Source organism: Struthio camelus, chromosome 2 (assembly GCF_040807025.1).
Source record: "Struthio camelus isolate bStrCam1 chromosome 2, bStrCam1.hap1, whole genome shotgun sequence".
In the NCBI taxonomy this organism is placed as follows: Eukaryota; Metazoa; Chordata; class Aves; order Struthioniformes; family Struthionidae; genus Struthio; species Struthio camelus.
The window spans coordinates 88081305-88097105 of record NC_090943.1 but is presented as its reverse complement, the minus strand read 5'-3'; the positions used below and the strand labels follow the sequence as shown (position 1 = coordinate 88097105).

Genomic DNA, 15801 nt, shown 5'->3' with positions numbered 1-15801 from the left:
GAGAAGGGAAGTATTTTTGTGGAGGAGAAGCAAGAAATTCCCTGGAACAAGAGTTTGCAAAATACCAACAACAGATATGAAAACAAAACCACATCTTTACCAGCTGATCATTCTGTGGGAAAAAAAATTGCTAAATGAAACAGATGTCTCTCCATTTCTCAGCCTAGCTGACATGAATCACAGATGCCCATTAGCAAAAATAACTATAGAAAACACTTTATATTAAAAGTAGCAGAGAAATTTATACTGGAGTAAAATGATGAAAATCTTGCAGTGCTCACTGACATAATGTTCATGCATTTCGGAGCCGGGTAAAGATTCAGTGTTCAGGGCTGTCATGCACATGTGGCCATCTGTGGCCACACTGATTCCTCTAACAACTTTTGGGTTGAATTAAGAACTACCAAAATGAAGTGAGAGGGGTTCTGTTTTCTTGTTTACATATAATTTTCTCTCTCTCTATATGTGTCTGTGTGTATATACATATTTACTAAATACACATTATATATTTAGTAAAAATATATATGCATTGTTACATATGTATATATGTATTGCATGCAATATATGTGTGTGTTTGTGTCTATATATGTGTGTATATATATATAAATTAAAATGCATTTTCACCCTTTTAATTATCTCTGGAAGTCTTGTTCATAGTGTTTATGACTTTACAGTTCCTGCTCTCCCAAAAGAGACCCTCTGAAGTGTCATTCTAACTTAGAAGTTTTTCTAGAATAAGGGAGGACTGTTGTGTGTATATTTAAAATAGAAATTGAATTACTAATCTGGAGTGGCATGATCAACAGCTTTTAGAAAATGTGAAGTGTTATAGCTTAAAGTATTCTTCTGAACTGTACAGGTTGGCATTTTCTATAAATATCTTATTCTGAAATATAACTACCACTTTCCCAAAAGCCTTTATTTGGATATCTCAAAATTGTATGTTTTTATCAGCCTAATAAGAATTTTTGACGTACAGAGAGCGACAGGATAAGAGACAAAAAGTTATCAACGTGGAGGGTAGATTACATATTAGACAAATAAGTATGTTGAAAGATCTTTACATCCTGCATTGGAGCTGAATATAGCTGTCTAAAAGCTTCATATTTGCTAGGGTCGGGGCTGTCTTCTGTTTTTAGATTCAGTTCCGTTCTGTTCACTCTGCCATGTCTGTGCTTCGACAACATTCCCAGGTACTGGAAAGTGATTATCTGGATTGTTAAAGTATTAGACAAGTCCCTGGCACGCTTTTGCTAAGTATTGCTCTCCCAAACAACTTCCTTGCATGATTTATGAGTTAACTTGGCCAGGGACCGTTCCCCATAACGGTTTGCATGGGATCATACTATTCTGATGACTGAAAATGTATTAGAGTGCATATTGCCAGAGTCTGATAACTCGTTTCCGAGTTAAAGAACGGGCACTGCAGCCTCAATTTATTGTTCCTAACGTGGCCATCTGGTCTGAGTTTGTGAGAATTTGTAATACCAGACCTAACTTTGGAAAGCATTTGAGAATATTGCAGTGTTCTTGTCTGAACAATTTTTTTTTTTTTTACCTTGCCTTAGTCTTTCTCACTCAGCAGGGCCCTGATTTTGTATTTCACATGCAGACACCAGAAGAGCAGCCTCCTATAGCTGTCCTTCACTGCTGCCGTGGCAATATTGTGTCTAGTGGTCAGGGGCCACCAGTGAACTCTTGGTACCAAAACAGTTTTGAAGATAAGGTGATATCCTGGGAAACCCAGGAGAAGATAACATCTAACACACTTTTGAGGACTAGCTGCACTGAAGAACAGTATAAAATGGTTCACAGTCTCCAGTCCTCTAAAAAGACCATTAACTCTGTAATGAAAGGGTGACAGAACACAGCTATGATGGACTGTGGGAAAAGAGCAGGAAGGATGAAAGATCACAATAAACTAGTTGCCAAAAGGGTAGTGGGAATGGTTTGAAACCTTCAGTTTGGAGTTGGCAAGAGATATGGAAGGAAAAGAAAGAACAGCATTTACTTGCAAGAGATTTCTCTTACTGCAACTTTGCTGCTCTCTTCATGTTCTTCATAAAGAAAGCAGTAAGAAAATGTGTATTTTGTAAATGTATGCCATGTGGTTTAACGGTAATGTAAGCACAGTTTACTTGGTCATTCTTTGCTAAATATTTGCAGTGATTCTCAAGGTTTGTTTCTGAATTGAAATAAAACAGGAAAACCCTTCTATAAAAAAGCAAAATCTAGAATAACAACAGTTTCCTAAATTTCCATAAGGGAGACTTGGGTCCAAGATCCTGCATTGTCCTACACGCTGTGACTGCCAGGGAAGCGTGCGGTGTCTGAAAGGGCGTTGCAGCAGAGAAGTTTACAGTTTGCCTTCAGCTTCACCATGCTGCTGTAGGTGTTTGGTTTCATTGCAAAAGCCAAGGAAATGCTACATTCAAAAAACTAACAGGCCGTCTAGTTTAATATCCTACCTCTGATACTGGTTTAAAATAGATGCTTTTGTAGATAATATGAAGGCACCACAGAGAAAGAGAAAAAATTATATGACTGCATGCCAAGGGGGATATTTATGCTGGCCTAGCTACGTGATGTTTTCCATAACCTGAAGTGGGACCCTTCAGAGGACAGGACCTGGTCTTTGTATAATTCTGTGCGATGCTGTTAAGGTGTGTTCAGGCAACTGTGTTCAGAATGCTGGACGGGAAAAAGGATGCCCTCGTTTTAGCTTAAACTTTCTGGAACATTCTAGTGCTTTTTGAGTCTGATTTTTAAGAACAATCTTTATATTGTTCTTAAACATTAAAAAATAATGCAGGCTCTAATTAGAAATTTACTATCTATCAGTGCTTTTTCTGCTTCTGTCTACTTGTATTATTTTTCACTGTTGTACATGTAGATGTACTAATGAAATAGTTAAGTGTGCTTTACAGGATCTACAAAACAAAACCACCTACCACCAAGTAGTTCTCAACAGTAATTACATCACTTGTAAATCTCGTGAATACAGTTAATGCTTATTTTTTCTATATGGCAGTATAGACTCATCAATAAATACTTAATAATCTGCATTGTTTCCATATGTCTGCATATGTTGCTTATATGCTTTAAAATGCTTTTCTTATCATTGCATCCCTAAAATCAGGAATATTCAAAAAGTTCTTAAAGATTAATCAGAAGGTCTATGTGGTATGACCCTCCTGTTGCACCACAAAATAAATGAAGTATACGTTTCCAGCTGAAAATAAATCTAAATGCCCGATTCTTTCAGTTAGTTGTGAAATCAGTGAGATTGCAAGGAATTTTGTAAAAAGATGATGAGAGAAATAATAGTAAGTGTATCCAAAGGATCAAATGAGCCAACCACATTACTCTACTAAACAAAGCAATGTAACAGAATATATTTTTCGTTGTGGATGGTCCAGTACTAAAGGTCATTAGCAGTGGAAGATGTGCATTATATTACTTAGATAATGGGTATTAAATCAATACTGAATGCTTAATAAGTCTGTTACTTTCCTTTAGGCTATTTATACTAGTAGAATGGAGTGAAAGTGATAATGACTCAAAATGAAATGTTCTCCAATTTAGGGAAATGTAAATAATATGAAATAAAAAATTTAAAATTAGTATGGCAAGGAACCAGTTGTTCTATTTTCTTTAATTGTCATGTATTCTGCTATGTCCTTTATCTGCTTAGTGAATTTACAACTAACACAGCAGGTTGTGAATTTTTAATAGGATCTCTTCAAGGAATGAAAAGGTCAGCATTAACATAAAACTTTTCTTAAGATTTGTGGTGCAAAGGCTTCGTAGCAGAGAACAGGTGTTGCTGCAGAACTCAAATCTGCCACAGCAGTCTCTAAGATTCTTGGAGTTAAATTAGTAAAAAGATGCCTCAGTATAACACCAAGACTACAAGTCAGTGGAGACTGAACGTGACTGTTTTGTAGGTATTAATCTTGCTTATTGCACGCAGAATGATTTAACATATAAAATAATAATAATTACAAAATCCTTTTATTTCTTCTAAATAAAATCCATTATTTTTCTTCCTTTTTCACTTCAGCTTCATTCTGACCAGGACAAGGGAGATGGGTCCCTCAAATACATTTTGTCAGGAGATGGGGCTGGTACTCTTTTTATTATTGATGAGAAAACTGGTGACATTCACGCCACTCGGAGAATTGACAGGGAAGAGAAAGCCTTTTACACCCTGCGTGCCCAAGCTATAAACAGAAGAACTCTGAGACCAGTGGAACCCGAATCTGAGTTTGTCATCAAAATCCATGACATCAATGACAATGAACCAACATTTCCAGAAGAAATTTATACTGCGAGTGTTCCTGAAATGTCAGTAGTGGGTAAGTACTTACGTTGAGGCATAAGTGCCTCCTGCTATGTTACCTGAAGAATAATTTCCCCACCCTCTGTAAAAGCAGTCACGTCCAGAATTTTAGCTCATCAATTAAATATTTTTAGGTTTTAGTTTATTTGTTCAAATACTAGAATTGAATCCAGAACCATATTTTGTGATTTGAGAACATTTCTACTTAGAATATTTAAAATATTGATTTACAGTGATTTGGAATATAAGTATAAATAGATAGTCAGTTAATGGTAATTCATCCTCTTCCATAAAAACTGTTAGAGTAAGATCAATGAGTTAGCTTGTCAAAAGCTCAATGAATTTTTCCTTTCTTTTTCACTGGAGGTCCCCAGTGGTGATAAGCATTGAGATTGTCTCCTCTTTCGTTCGTTCTGTGGCTGAGGACAGGGTGGTGGGTTTTTTAGATATCCTCTTTATTCTCCTTTTTACATTCTTTTTTTTGACTGTATGGACAAATCCTCTTTTGCTTTCAGTTCCTCTCTTAACTTATTCATGAATGGGAGCATAAAGAACAGCTTTTTGAGTTAATCTTTCCTTTATTTGCACTTTATTTTTGGTTCCTAGGAATGAGCCTTACATATTATTCTTCTCTTTGTAGATGGTTGTGTTGCCAAGGATTGAGTAGATGAGAGGCATAATGCTTAGCTAGAAATTTACAGTACGTGCCTTGATGTATTTAGTTCTTACTATGAATATCTTCGCTCTAAAGAGAAGACCTGTGTAACACCAGCTAGAAACCAAGGGGCTGTGATGGAGCTATGATAATTTTTGCTAGAATCCGTCCCATAGTCTTCCAAGGCAGCTCTTCATTAGGACATTTTATATTGCCGGAATTAACTTACAGTTTGCTGACCATGACTATGCAGTAAGTGTAACTAAGATGAACAGTATTTGATGCCCATGACAGAATGTTATTACATGAAGCTAACAAAATTTATTCTTACGTATCTTAACTGCAAAGTTGTGGCCACATCATGCCAACTACTCAAATTCAGTCACAACCACAGTTTGGAATATGAGATGTTATTAATTAGTGCAAACAATATTTAGGAAGTATTTTGAAAGGCTTAAAATATATAAACAGTAGTCGCTTTTAAAAATGTAGTATTTGCCTAATCGTTGTATAGATTGAAGACACAATATTAATTTCTAAATATCCAGAGAATACACAATGACATTGATACCTCTGTTGGCAATTATTGCGACTTTATTTATTGCTACTGCTTGAACTAGATCAAACGGTACTTTGAGACGCTGTACAGGTATATGAACTTTAATACTTACTTTCCTGGGATTTAGATAACTTTTAAAATCAAAACGGTACATGGTTACTAACGGACTCTGCAAAGCTTTACAGCAGTGTATGGAAGTATAACACTAATAAATTTTCTGTTCCTTACAGGATGGTGTTTCAATCTCATTGTCATTTGTGACTGAATCATTAAGAAGTCTCAACACTCAGCAAGCAGTTCTTAATATTAAAAAAAAAAAAAAAAGGAAAAGAAAAGACAAAGAAATACGTTAGATCATTGCTTAGGGCTATGCTGGAATTCAGTCAAGCTAGTCCCCTTAAAGAGGAGAATTGAAAAGGCTTCTCTAATATTTACTGTTAGAACAAAATGTAACAGAGACTTATTCATTTACTGATAGCTTTTCGAGAACCGTATTTCAGTAGATATATACAGTTTTAGCAGAGCATTTTGTAAGAGCATTATTGCATTTTCTAGAGAGAAAGGCACACGGCAAGATTACAGTAAGATTGGAAAAGACATCTTAGAGCGTACGCCTTCTTCCTCATGTTCTTTCTATACATAAATCCCAGTAGGCATTGCTTAAAACATTCTTGGAAAGATTTCATGAAATTATTTATTGTCTTTCATTAAATATTATGCTAATATATAATGTTCAGTTACTGATTCCTAATTTTCCCAGTCTCAATTACATAAAGAAGATACTTTTCTTAAGTATTTTCAAATATCTGTGATATTATTTCAATGATTCTAAAGTATTCAGGATGCTAGGTTCCAGTGTATCTATATGTCCGGAGATATACAAATTTTGAAAGTGCTGCACTGTAGCAGCAGCAGCAGCAACAACAATAGAATAGTTGATGAGAGGTAAGAAAGATGGTAAGAAAAATATCCAAAACACTGAACTGATGGGTAAAGAACAAAATATCTTGCATGTGCTTAGAGTGCTAATCCTGTGTCTTGCACAACTATTTGTGCTAAAATGAAAAGACTTTAGTCTGTGAGTAAAATCGCCATAATTTAGAGAATTTTAACTAAGTTAAAATCCATGATGTTGCTGGGTTTTATAAATGTGGTTATTCAGCTACAAGACTACTCACCATGTGATCAGTAGAATTTCCTTTTAGCTTTATAACCGATCCCTGGAGGCATATGTTATCATCTGTGGTCCGTGACTGGATGACATGATTTTTATAAGATCTTCCAGTTTCTTCAGGAATCTTAAAGGTGTGATTCATTTCTTCACAATACTAATTTAATTTCCCAACTTAAACAAATCTATCTTGTGATCTCAGAACTGAAGGCTGTAAGAAGAAATAAGAAATAAGAGTACAAATGTTCTAAAAGAAAAAGCTCAAAGCTTTTGAAACAAATATAACTGATTTGAAATTTCAAAGTCAATTTGTCAGAAAATCTTCACATATTTATATTTTAACTAATTGTAGTGTTCCATATTTTTAAAATTACTAGCTTACATTTTTTTCAAACATACAATTCAAGTGTTTTTAGTACAGAAACTTATATAAGGAGTTTATGGAAAATGAAAATCAAAATTGTTTCTGTAAAGGCAACAACACCTGCCCAACCAAAAGGTAAACAGGAAGAGGAGATTCTGCATTGCCATATGCATTGCTCTCCCAAGATGACTGTATTTTAATTGCAATTTTGTCCATGTACAAATGGGCACGTACCCAATGCCCATGTACCCATTTTGCCTGGTACAGTTGGCCATGGGCTAGCAAAGTTTCAGAATGATTAATAAAAATAAAGGGAAATTACAGTATTGGCTGTAATTGCACTGTCACTTTCTATGCGTCTCCTGTAGTACGCACCTCTGTGAGCATACAGAAACATGCAACTTTTACACATATGTCTGAAAACATCATGCAGAGTTTAGGATATGAATATTCACTTATGCATAGGTAACGGAAGCAAAATAACATAGCCAAATTAGTGTGGCACTTCCTGGGCTAGTAGACAGCATCATACTCCTCACGGGAATAATGTATCTGCCAATAGGACTATACTATTTTCACTATCTATCTAGTTCAGCAATAATATGGCATTGCACTATATAGAATTATCCACTAAAAATGTATCTATGAGTTTATATAATATCTTGCACTCCTGCTGCTGTTTGTACACCCAAGTTTTACTTAGTATTGCAGTATCAACCACCTTAATGTGGGAAAGCTGGAGCACAAGGCATGATAGTGCACACATACACTGCTCTTTAAAATTCTGATTTATTTAAACCAATTATATAGTAAAGGATAATATATATGATTGCTGAGTGGCAATAGCAAAATGTGGTGAATAGCACATCAAAAAGCAGGGCTCTTTCCTTACCAAAGGTGAGGGCAACTTCCTGCAGATAAACAGCAGTATGGATCAGATGTGGTGCCATTGTCTGGGGGAAACAACTTTGGTACAATTCTTTTTGTTCTTCTTTTGTTCCAGTTCTTGTAGGGGCTGTGAATCACGTTTGCATTGTCACCATATATGGGATTTGTTACAGAGGCTGGATATTTATTCTTTTTTTTTTTTTTTTTATTACACCTTAAAACCAGGTCAGTCCATACTTTGACCAGTAATTTGCATTACCTTCTGGACCTCTGGTATCATTCTGTGACTGCGTTCTCAAGGCCTCTGCTATAAGTTAGTGCTTGCACTTTCAATCCTACTACTGAATGTCACTGTTTCATATGGATGGATGCAATCTTATCTTTTGTAAGAGTCTTCAACAAACCAGCCAACTATTTTTCAAATTTTCAACCATTTTATGTATTCGGACACATCCGTGTTGCAAGCACACACTGAGATATTCAGATTAACTCTAAATGCATACATCTGAATACCGGAAAGAAGGTAGTCATGTTACCATGTAAGCTTATTCATATTCTTCATTGCAATTGGAGCTACCTAGAGGTTGTCTACACTGTATTATGGCATATTGTGTAACAGTAGCTAGTGTTCAGAACTGTTCTGCATACACTTGATTTTACTATTTTCAGCCAGATGCATATATCATGCATCAGCATTCCATCATGCATCTGTTACTTAATATCTGAGTAAATTCATAAACCACTTTTAATCACCAGTATTTTCTTTCACACTTCATACAAGACTGTTATTACCTAATGTCCTGCATTCTTTACCAAATGCAGCAAAAGAAGTGCACAAGTAGCAAAAATGTGCAAGAAGCATCAGCTTCAAATAATTGAAGTCTGTACGCCTCTCAGAGTACAGAGTTTGCTCCATCTTAAAATGCCCTATATTATGAAGTATAGCAAAGAGGGCCAGGAGGTAAGAAAAAGACTATTAATACTGTACCTGACACCCCTTCAGTTATCAAACCGTGATGCAGCCATATGCCAGTCTCTTTCAGACAAGAAAGAGCAGTTTTTTTTAATTTTGCCTCAGGCTGTGATATTAGCTAGACAGATACCTGGAAATGTTGGCTATTTCTATTATCAGTTACAGCATCTTGACAGAGGCCCGTAAGTTCTTTGTTGTTTCGTTCATCTTTTTTCTGCTGCTCGTTAATCATGGTAAAGGCAGAGATAAATGGGCCAACTTCAGGATCTTGAATTTAGGACAATAGCCCAGAAGGCATCTGGCTCTCCTGAAGTCTTTGTGTAGATTACCAGATGCTTTCTCCTCTTTCACTTTTTTCTTTCCTGACTCCCAAAGTTTATGACTCAGAATATTCTTCCAGTTCTGACTACAGTCTTCTGTTCAGCCCGTTATATTCTTCATGTGTCTATCGCTTTTTGTTCATTCAAAGGCTTCTTTTCAGAGCTGCAGATGAGCCTATTTTCTTCTGTATGACTTTTCCTATGGATTCTATCTGTTGACATCTTTCAGGCAATCCAGAAGTCTTTCCTATTTAGGCCAGAGGGTTTTTTTTTTTTTTTAATGCTCATATCCTTTCTTTTATTTGGTTATGTTTCTCTATTCATCTCTTCTAGCCTAGATATTCTCTAATCATTCCTCACCCTTATTCCATCCTGTATCTTCAGGGCTAAGCAACTTTATCTATGAATTACTGTCTCAGCAGCACTGATCTCTTAGCATTTTGAATAGCTGTCATCCTTCCTAGCTGGTCTTTTCAGCTTCTGTACTAGGGATGCCAATATACACTTCATAATGATGTAACCTCCTTCTGGGTTTACATGTGATCTACAGGTTGGGTATCCCATAGTTAGTCTGTCATCTCTCCCTGTGGTTGTCTTTTTGTCTTTCTCTTCAGGTAGCATTTATAGCTGCTATTGCTTAGCCTTTTCCCCAGTTTTTCTGTTCTTTCCCTCATTAGTGCTTTTTCCACCTATTTCCAGTGCTACATTCTCTTTTCTACCATAGCACTTATAACATTTCCTTCTTGTTACCTACTAAGGAATTATATATTTATATATATATATATATATATATATATATATATATATAAATTTTGTTTGTTTATTTTTTGCTAATTCTCTCACCAAAGCTTTTTGCATCTTCTGACCTAAGCTCTCATAATGACAAGTTTTGAGAAAGTATATGATTACATTTCATTTCCACATTTCTTACAAACACCTTCTAACTTCAGCACACAAACAACCACTGCCCCGTTGGGGTGAGGAGGGAGGAGATTAAACATATTTTTTCTTTAAAATGGCCATTTACAAAGGCTTGGAAATATCCCCTGCGTTTCTCTCCAGCTTATTGTTTGCTGAGTTACAGTAGTAACAAGTAACAACTTTTCATTTGGAATTAAATTGGCAAGGGATGTCAAGGACAACAAGAAGGGGTTCTTCAAATACATCAAGAGCAAAAGGAAGACTAGGGAAAATGTGGGCCCGCTGCTGAATGGGGCGGGTGCCCTGGTGACAAAGGATACAGAGAAGGCAGAGTTATTGAATGCTGCCTTTGCTTCAGTCTTCACTGCTAAGGCCAGTCCTCAGGAACTCCAGACCCTGGGGACAAGAGAGGAAGTCTGGAGAAAGGAAGACTCTCCCTTGGTCGAGGAGGATCAGGTTAGAGATCTTTTGTCCAAACTTGACATCCATAAATCCATGGGCCCTGACAGGATGCACCCACGAGTGCTGAGGGAGCTGGCGGATGTTATTGCTAGGCCACTCTCCATCATCTTGGAAAGGTCCTGGAGATCAGGAGAGGTGCCTGAGGACTGGAAGAAAGCCAATGTCACCCCAGTCTTCCAAAAGGGCAAGGAGGAGGAGCCAGGAAACTACAGGCCTGTCAGCCTCCCTTCCATCCTGGGAAAGGTGATGGAACAGCTCCTCCTGGAGGTCCTCACTAAGCATGTGGAGGACAAGAAGGTGGTCAGGAGTAGTCAGCATGGATTCACCCAAAGGGAAATCATGCTTGACCAACCTGAGAGCCTTCTGTGACGGAATGACTGGCTGGGTAGATGAGGGGAGAGCAGTGGATGTTGTCTCCCTGGACTTCAGCAAGGCTTTGGACACTGACTCCCATCACATCCTCCTAGGTAAGCTCAGGAAGTGTGGGCTAGACGAGTGGACGCTGAGGTGGATTAAGAACTGGCTGGAGGGCCGAGCTCAGAGGACTGAGATCAGCGGCGCAGAGTTAAGTTGGAGGCCTGTAGCTAGTGGTGTCCCCCAGGGGTCAGTCCTGGCTCCAGTCTTGTTCAATGTATTCATCAATGACCTGGAGGAAGGGACAGAGTGCACCCTCAGCAAGTTTGCTGATGATACGAAACTGGGGGGAGTGGCTAACACACCAGAAGACTGTGCTGCCATTCAGAGGGCCCTGGACAGGCTGGAGAGGTGGGCGGAGAGGAACCTCCTGAAGTTCAACAAAGGCAAATGCAAGGTCCTGCACCTAGGCAGGAATAATCCTATGCACCAGTACAGGCTGGGGGTTGACCTGCTGGAAAGTAGCTCTGCGGAAAAGGACCTGGGAGTCCTGGTGGACAACAAGTTAACCATGAGGCAGCAGTGTGCCCTTGTGGCCAAGAAGGCCAATGGTCTCCTGGGGTGCATTAGGCAGAGTGTTGCCAGCAGGTCGAGGGAGGTGATCCTGCCCCTCTCCTCAGCCCTGGGGAGGCCTCACCTGGGCTGTCCTGTGTCCAGTTCTGGCCTCCCCAGTACAAGAGAGACACAGCACTCCTGGAGAGAGTCCAGCGGAGGGCTACCAAGATGATGAGGGGACTGGAGCATCTCTCCTATTTATTCAAAACCTGTCTGGTTGTGATCCTGGGAAATATGCTCTAGAGGACCCTGCTTGAGCAGGGAGGTTGGACTAGATGATCTCCAGAGGTCCCTTCCAACCTCCGCCATTCTGTGATTCTGTGATTCTGACATAATTTCCATGAAAAGGTAGCCCTTTCTACTACTTCTCCACTAGCTCTGTTTGCATTCGCTAGTGTATTATAGGGGAAAATGTGTGAATATTTCCCCACTTTTTCACCAGAAGGAGCAGAATTTTTCTGCTCTATTTCAATTTGTTACTGGTATAGATAATTCATTTTGAAGGGTACTTACTGATAGTTAAAGAACATAATTCACATGGGAGTAAGGAAATATATATGTTTCAAATTCAGATCTGCAACAGATATTCTGTGTGGGTTTTTTCCTAGTTAATTATCTTCAGTGTTTCTTATCTAATATTTCTACATCATAAATGCATTGTGAGGTTAAAGTCATTAATGCTTGTATGATGTTTGAATGTGTTTGCAAGGAAAGCATTAAAAGGGCAAAGTGTATTAATTATTAAAAGGGCAAAGTGTATTAGGTATTATAGTACCAGACTTTAGGGAGATTCAAACATTGTAATTAAAATTATGTTCAAATATGCCTTCTGAGAACTACAATAATCTGGCAAATGACTCTATTTCTTAATGAATTAGTTAGTTAGGAGGGCCTAACTCATCACTGTATGATTTTAGATTATTCTATAGTAATATTTTCAAGTATGTAAGAATTAAATTTTATAGCTCATAGGTCTTATTAACAGTATACCTTTTGTCATATTCTCCAATATATATCATGGTGTCTTTTTCATCATCCTTAAAGAATTCAGATTACTTTCAGATTCTGAAGGCCAAAGATACAGCTCTTACCAACTTCATGAGAAACAATCTGTGCACATGTGAAAAATAGTCTTTCTTATACGTCTATCAGAGAGCAAGGCCTGGTTGCTGGCCTGAGTAGCGTAGACGAGGCCACATCCACACTGCATTTTTGTATGCCCCAGTACATATGATCATCTTCCGTGCCTTGGGCTTTCTAGCCTAGGGTGCTAATTAGTTCATTCCAGGTTTCAGACTGGAATAACGAATACATTTATAGCACTGAGGACCAGTGAACTTTGGTGACTTCAGTGGATTGAAGGAAAACAAGAGTCAAGCAGCTTGACAGCTGATGTACACAATAGACATTTAGCTGTGTACATAGCTGAATATTTTTTTTTGTTTTTTGTTTTTTTTTTCATTCCAGAGCTCCTAAATTGCTTTATTTGATGTGCATGTTCCACTGTTGTAGCCTGCAGTTATTTGTGACTTACACTAGCTGAGAAGAGAGGGCTTAGAATTTGGTTCAGTTCAAATAGTAGTTTGCCTTCTTAAATGCACTATTTTTACTTAACTGTAAAGCCACCCTAAAAATCAGCAGACCTCCAATTATCATTTTTATTATTTTAACTGCAGTTCTCAAAAACTACGTGCAAAAAAAAAAAGGTTATGTGAGAGATTGCCTTGAATTTAAGACTGCCACTCAAGCCTTCTCACGTGCCTTTAACCTCTGTCCTCAGTTCTTGAAGTGATGCTCAGTGGCTTCCCACCAAAGCCCTACTTTCCACCTTCCATCCTGCTCCCGCTTACCCATCCATCTAGCGTGAGCCTGGCAGCATCCACAAGAGTTGTCCGACTCTTTCATTCTTCTATCTTTTATCTGCCCAAGAGCTGCTCCCAGGTTCATTTATATGTGATAAAAAGGCTATAATTCCACAAATAAAAGTGATAATACAGAAATGAGAAAAATTTTCTTAGGGGATGGGAGGGGAAGGGTGAAGGGACACCTTGTAACGGTGTGAAGAGTGGCCTTCCCGCAGAAGTGCCATTCCCTCAGGAAAACTAAGCTTGAAATTATTTAAAAGTGAAAATATTTTAAAGATGAAAAGCTGTTTAAGACTAAAAGATGTGTAAATCTAGAAGGCCTAGTATGCTTTTTGAGTATTTTTTACTAAATTTATTTAGCAAAGAGGAAGCAAAGGACTTTACTCAGACATCAGAAGAGCTTTTGGTATTGTTCCTGTAAAAAGAATGTGGCTTACAAATATTTGATACACAAAGCATGGAACAGGGGAAAAGTTCTTGAAATACATTAAAATCGGCTGCCAGGTAAGCAATAATGCTTCCAAAAAAGTAACAACATAGGCAAGAGGCTAAGCAGCATTGCAGTAATCATTCACTGTGTGTTTTCACATAATGTGAATAGCCCCGAAAGCACTTCGTGTCAAAGCAGATAAATGTGCAGGTAAAACAAACAATGTGGTCAGTAAATTCAAATTGATCTCTGTATGTTCTTTTTCTGGAGTGACCAGACTGCTGGGAGACTGAGCAAAGAGAATATAAGGCAATGAGACTGCAGCACAGAACAAATTGTGTGTGCCACTGGTCATGTTATTTGCTGGAGCACGCTCCCCAACTAATATGCTCCTTCTGTTTGCTTGTTTGTGCTAGCTGATATGATTTGTTCTATATTGTGTGTGTGTTAAAATAGCATGCACGTATGTGCCTTTAGACACCCATAACTGAGGAGGCAGTAACTGCCAGAGATGGATGTTGTTGCACTGCAAACAGAAAGACTTTTTGTTTGTTAAATTTAAAGCTGTTAAACATGTTTGTTGGTTTTTCCTCATGATTATCCTTCAAAGTAGATTCTGGATGATTATTTTATTATTTTTAATATAAATGAATTTGTAATACTATGGACTTCCTATTAATAAATACTGCTAATTTGGATACATAAAGAAAATGTGAAAATTAGAAACAGTAGGAAATAACAGCGTCTCATGTAATAAAGAGAAAAAGAATATCACCTTTTGTGAGTTTGAAACATGGACTTTTCACCCCCAACTGATGGATACATTGTGCTGTAGTGATAGAGTGTCTCTGTTGGTTATGGCCATAAAACAGAGGAATTGCAACTGACTGACATGGCATTCTCTAAGTAAAGCTTACAAGTGTATTGAGGGGGAAGTCGAAAGAGTGACTGTATCTTGAGCATTACGTATTTAAGAAATAGCATCATTACACTAATGAAGCCTTTGCCTGCGGGTTTTTTTTTTTCCCTTACTATTTTAGTCTTTCTACTCGTTATCGCAGCACTTAGGTTACTGAACATTCTTTGTTCTAATCTTTCTTTTACACATGCAACACTCCCCCTTTCTGCTGTTTAGGAGCAAGTTCACATAAGTTCCAGCACTGTAGTTTGGTACATATATGGACAGCACAAACAAGAATTTCGGAAGCAATTTCAGAATCAAGGCAGTAATTCTCTTGAAAACTTAAATGTATTCAACAAAAAGGTCTCAACTTTTCTAACAGAGTATTTACTTTTAAACATAAATATCTATGGTTTAGTGTTGCTGGAAATATGAGGTGTTTGTGAATCAGTTTTCAGAACAATTATAGGCACATCATGACTTTTCTTTGGGTCCCCCCCCCCCTTCTCTGTACTTAAAAGCATTTTCATCTGATGGAGAGAGAAACAGGATGTTGAAACTACGTGGAATCAAAAATAGGTGGCAGTGACAATGGTAAAAATGAAATATTTTGAAGGACTCCGATATTTTTTTCACCAAAATTTAGAAATGTTCTTGAAAATTTCCTAGAGTCTAAGTAACCAACAGGTTTTGAAGTGTAGCATGTAGAAATATTTCTTCTAGTAATATATATCTACATTCCCACTTGGAAGGTAGGAGGAATTGATCATAGGTTTTTCCCAAGTTCGGGGACCTATTTAATCATCTTTTCCTGTCATGTTCTTGCATGTGGAGTTTTATAGCACATTGACATCACTGGACAAAAAAATAAATTCTGGGTAATGAAAAGCAGAGATTTGTTATAATAAAAAGAAATGATCATTCATCCTTTCAAATAAATAAATCATCTGAAAACAGGAAGGGAGTGAGTACATAAGTATG

The 15801-nt window shown here is 37.6% G+C and overlaps 1 protein-coding gene across 5 annotated transcripts in view; it reads left to right on the top strand.

The window, feature by feature from the left end:
* The window catches only part of LOC104153743 (cadherin-10), a 111667-nt gene that overhangs the window by 59776 nt on the left and 36090 nt on the right, over nucleotides 1-15801 (top strand). For all 5 annotated transcript variants that reach the window (XM_068931500.1, XM_068931499.1, XM_068931498.1 and 2 more), the window contains exon 3: nucleotides 4064-4358. In XM_068931500.1, coding sequence (XP_068787601.1) covers nucleotides 4064-4358 — 295 coding nt within the window. The remainder of the gene's footprint in view (nucleotides 1-4063; nucleotides 4359-15801) is intronic.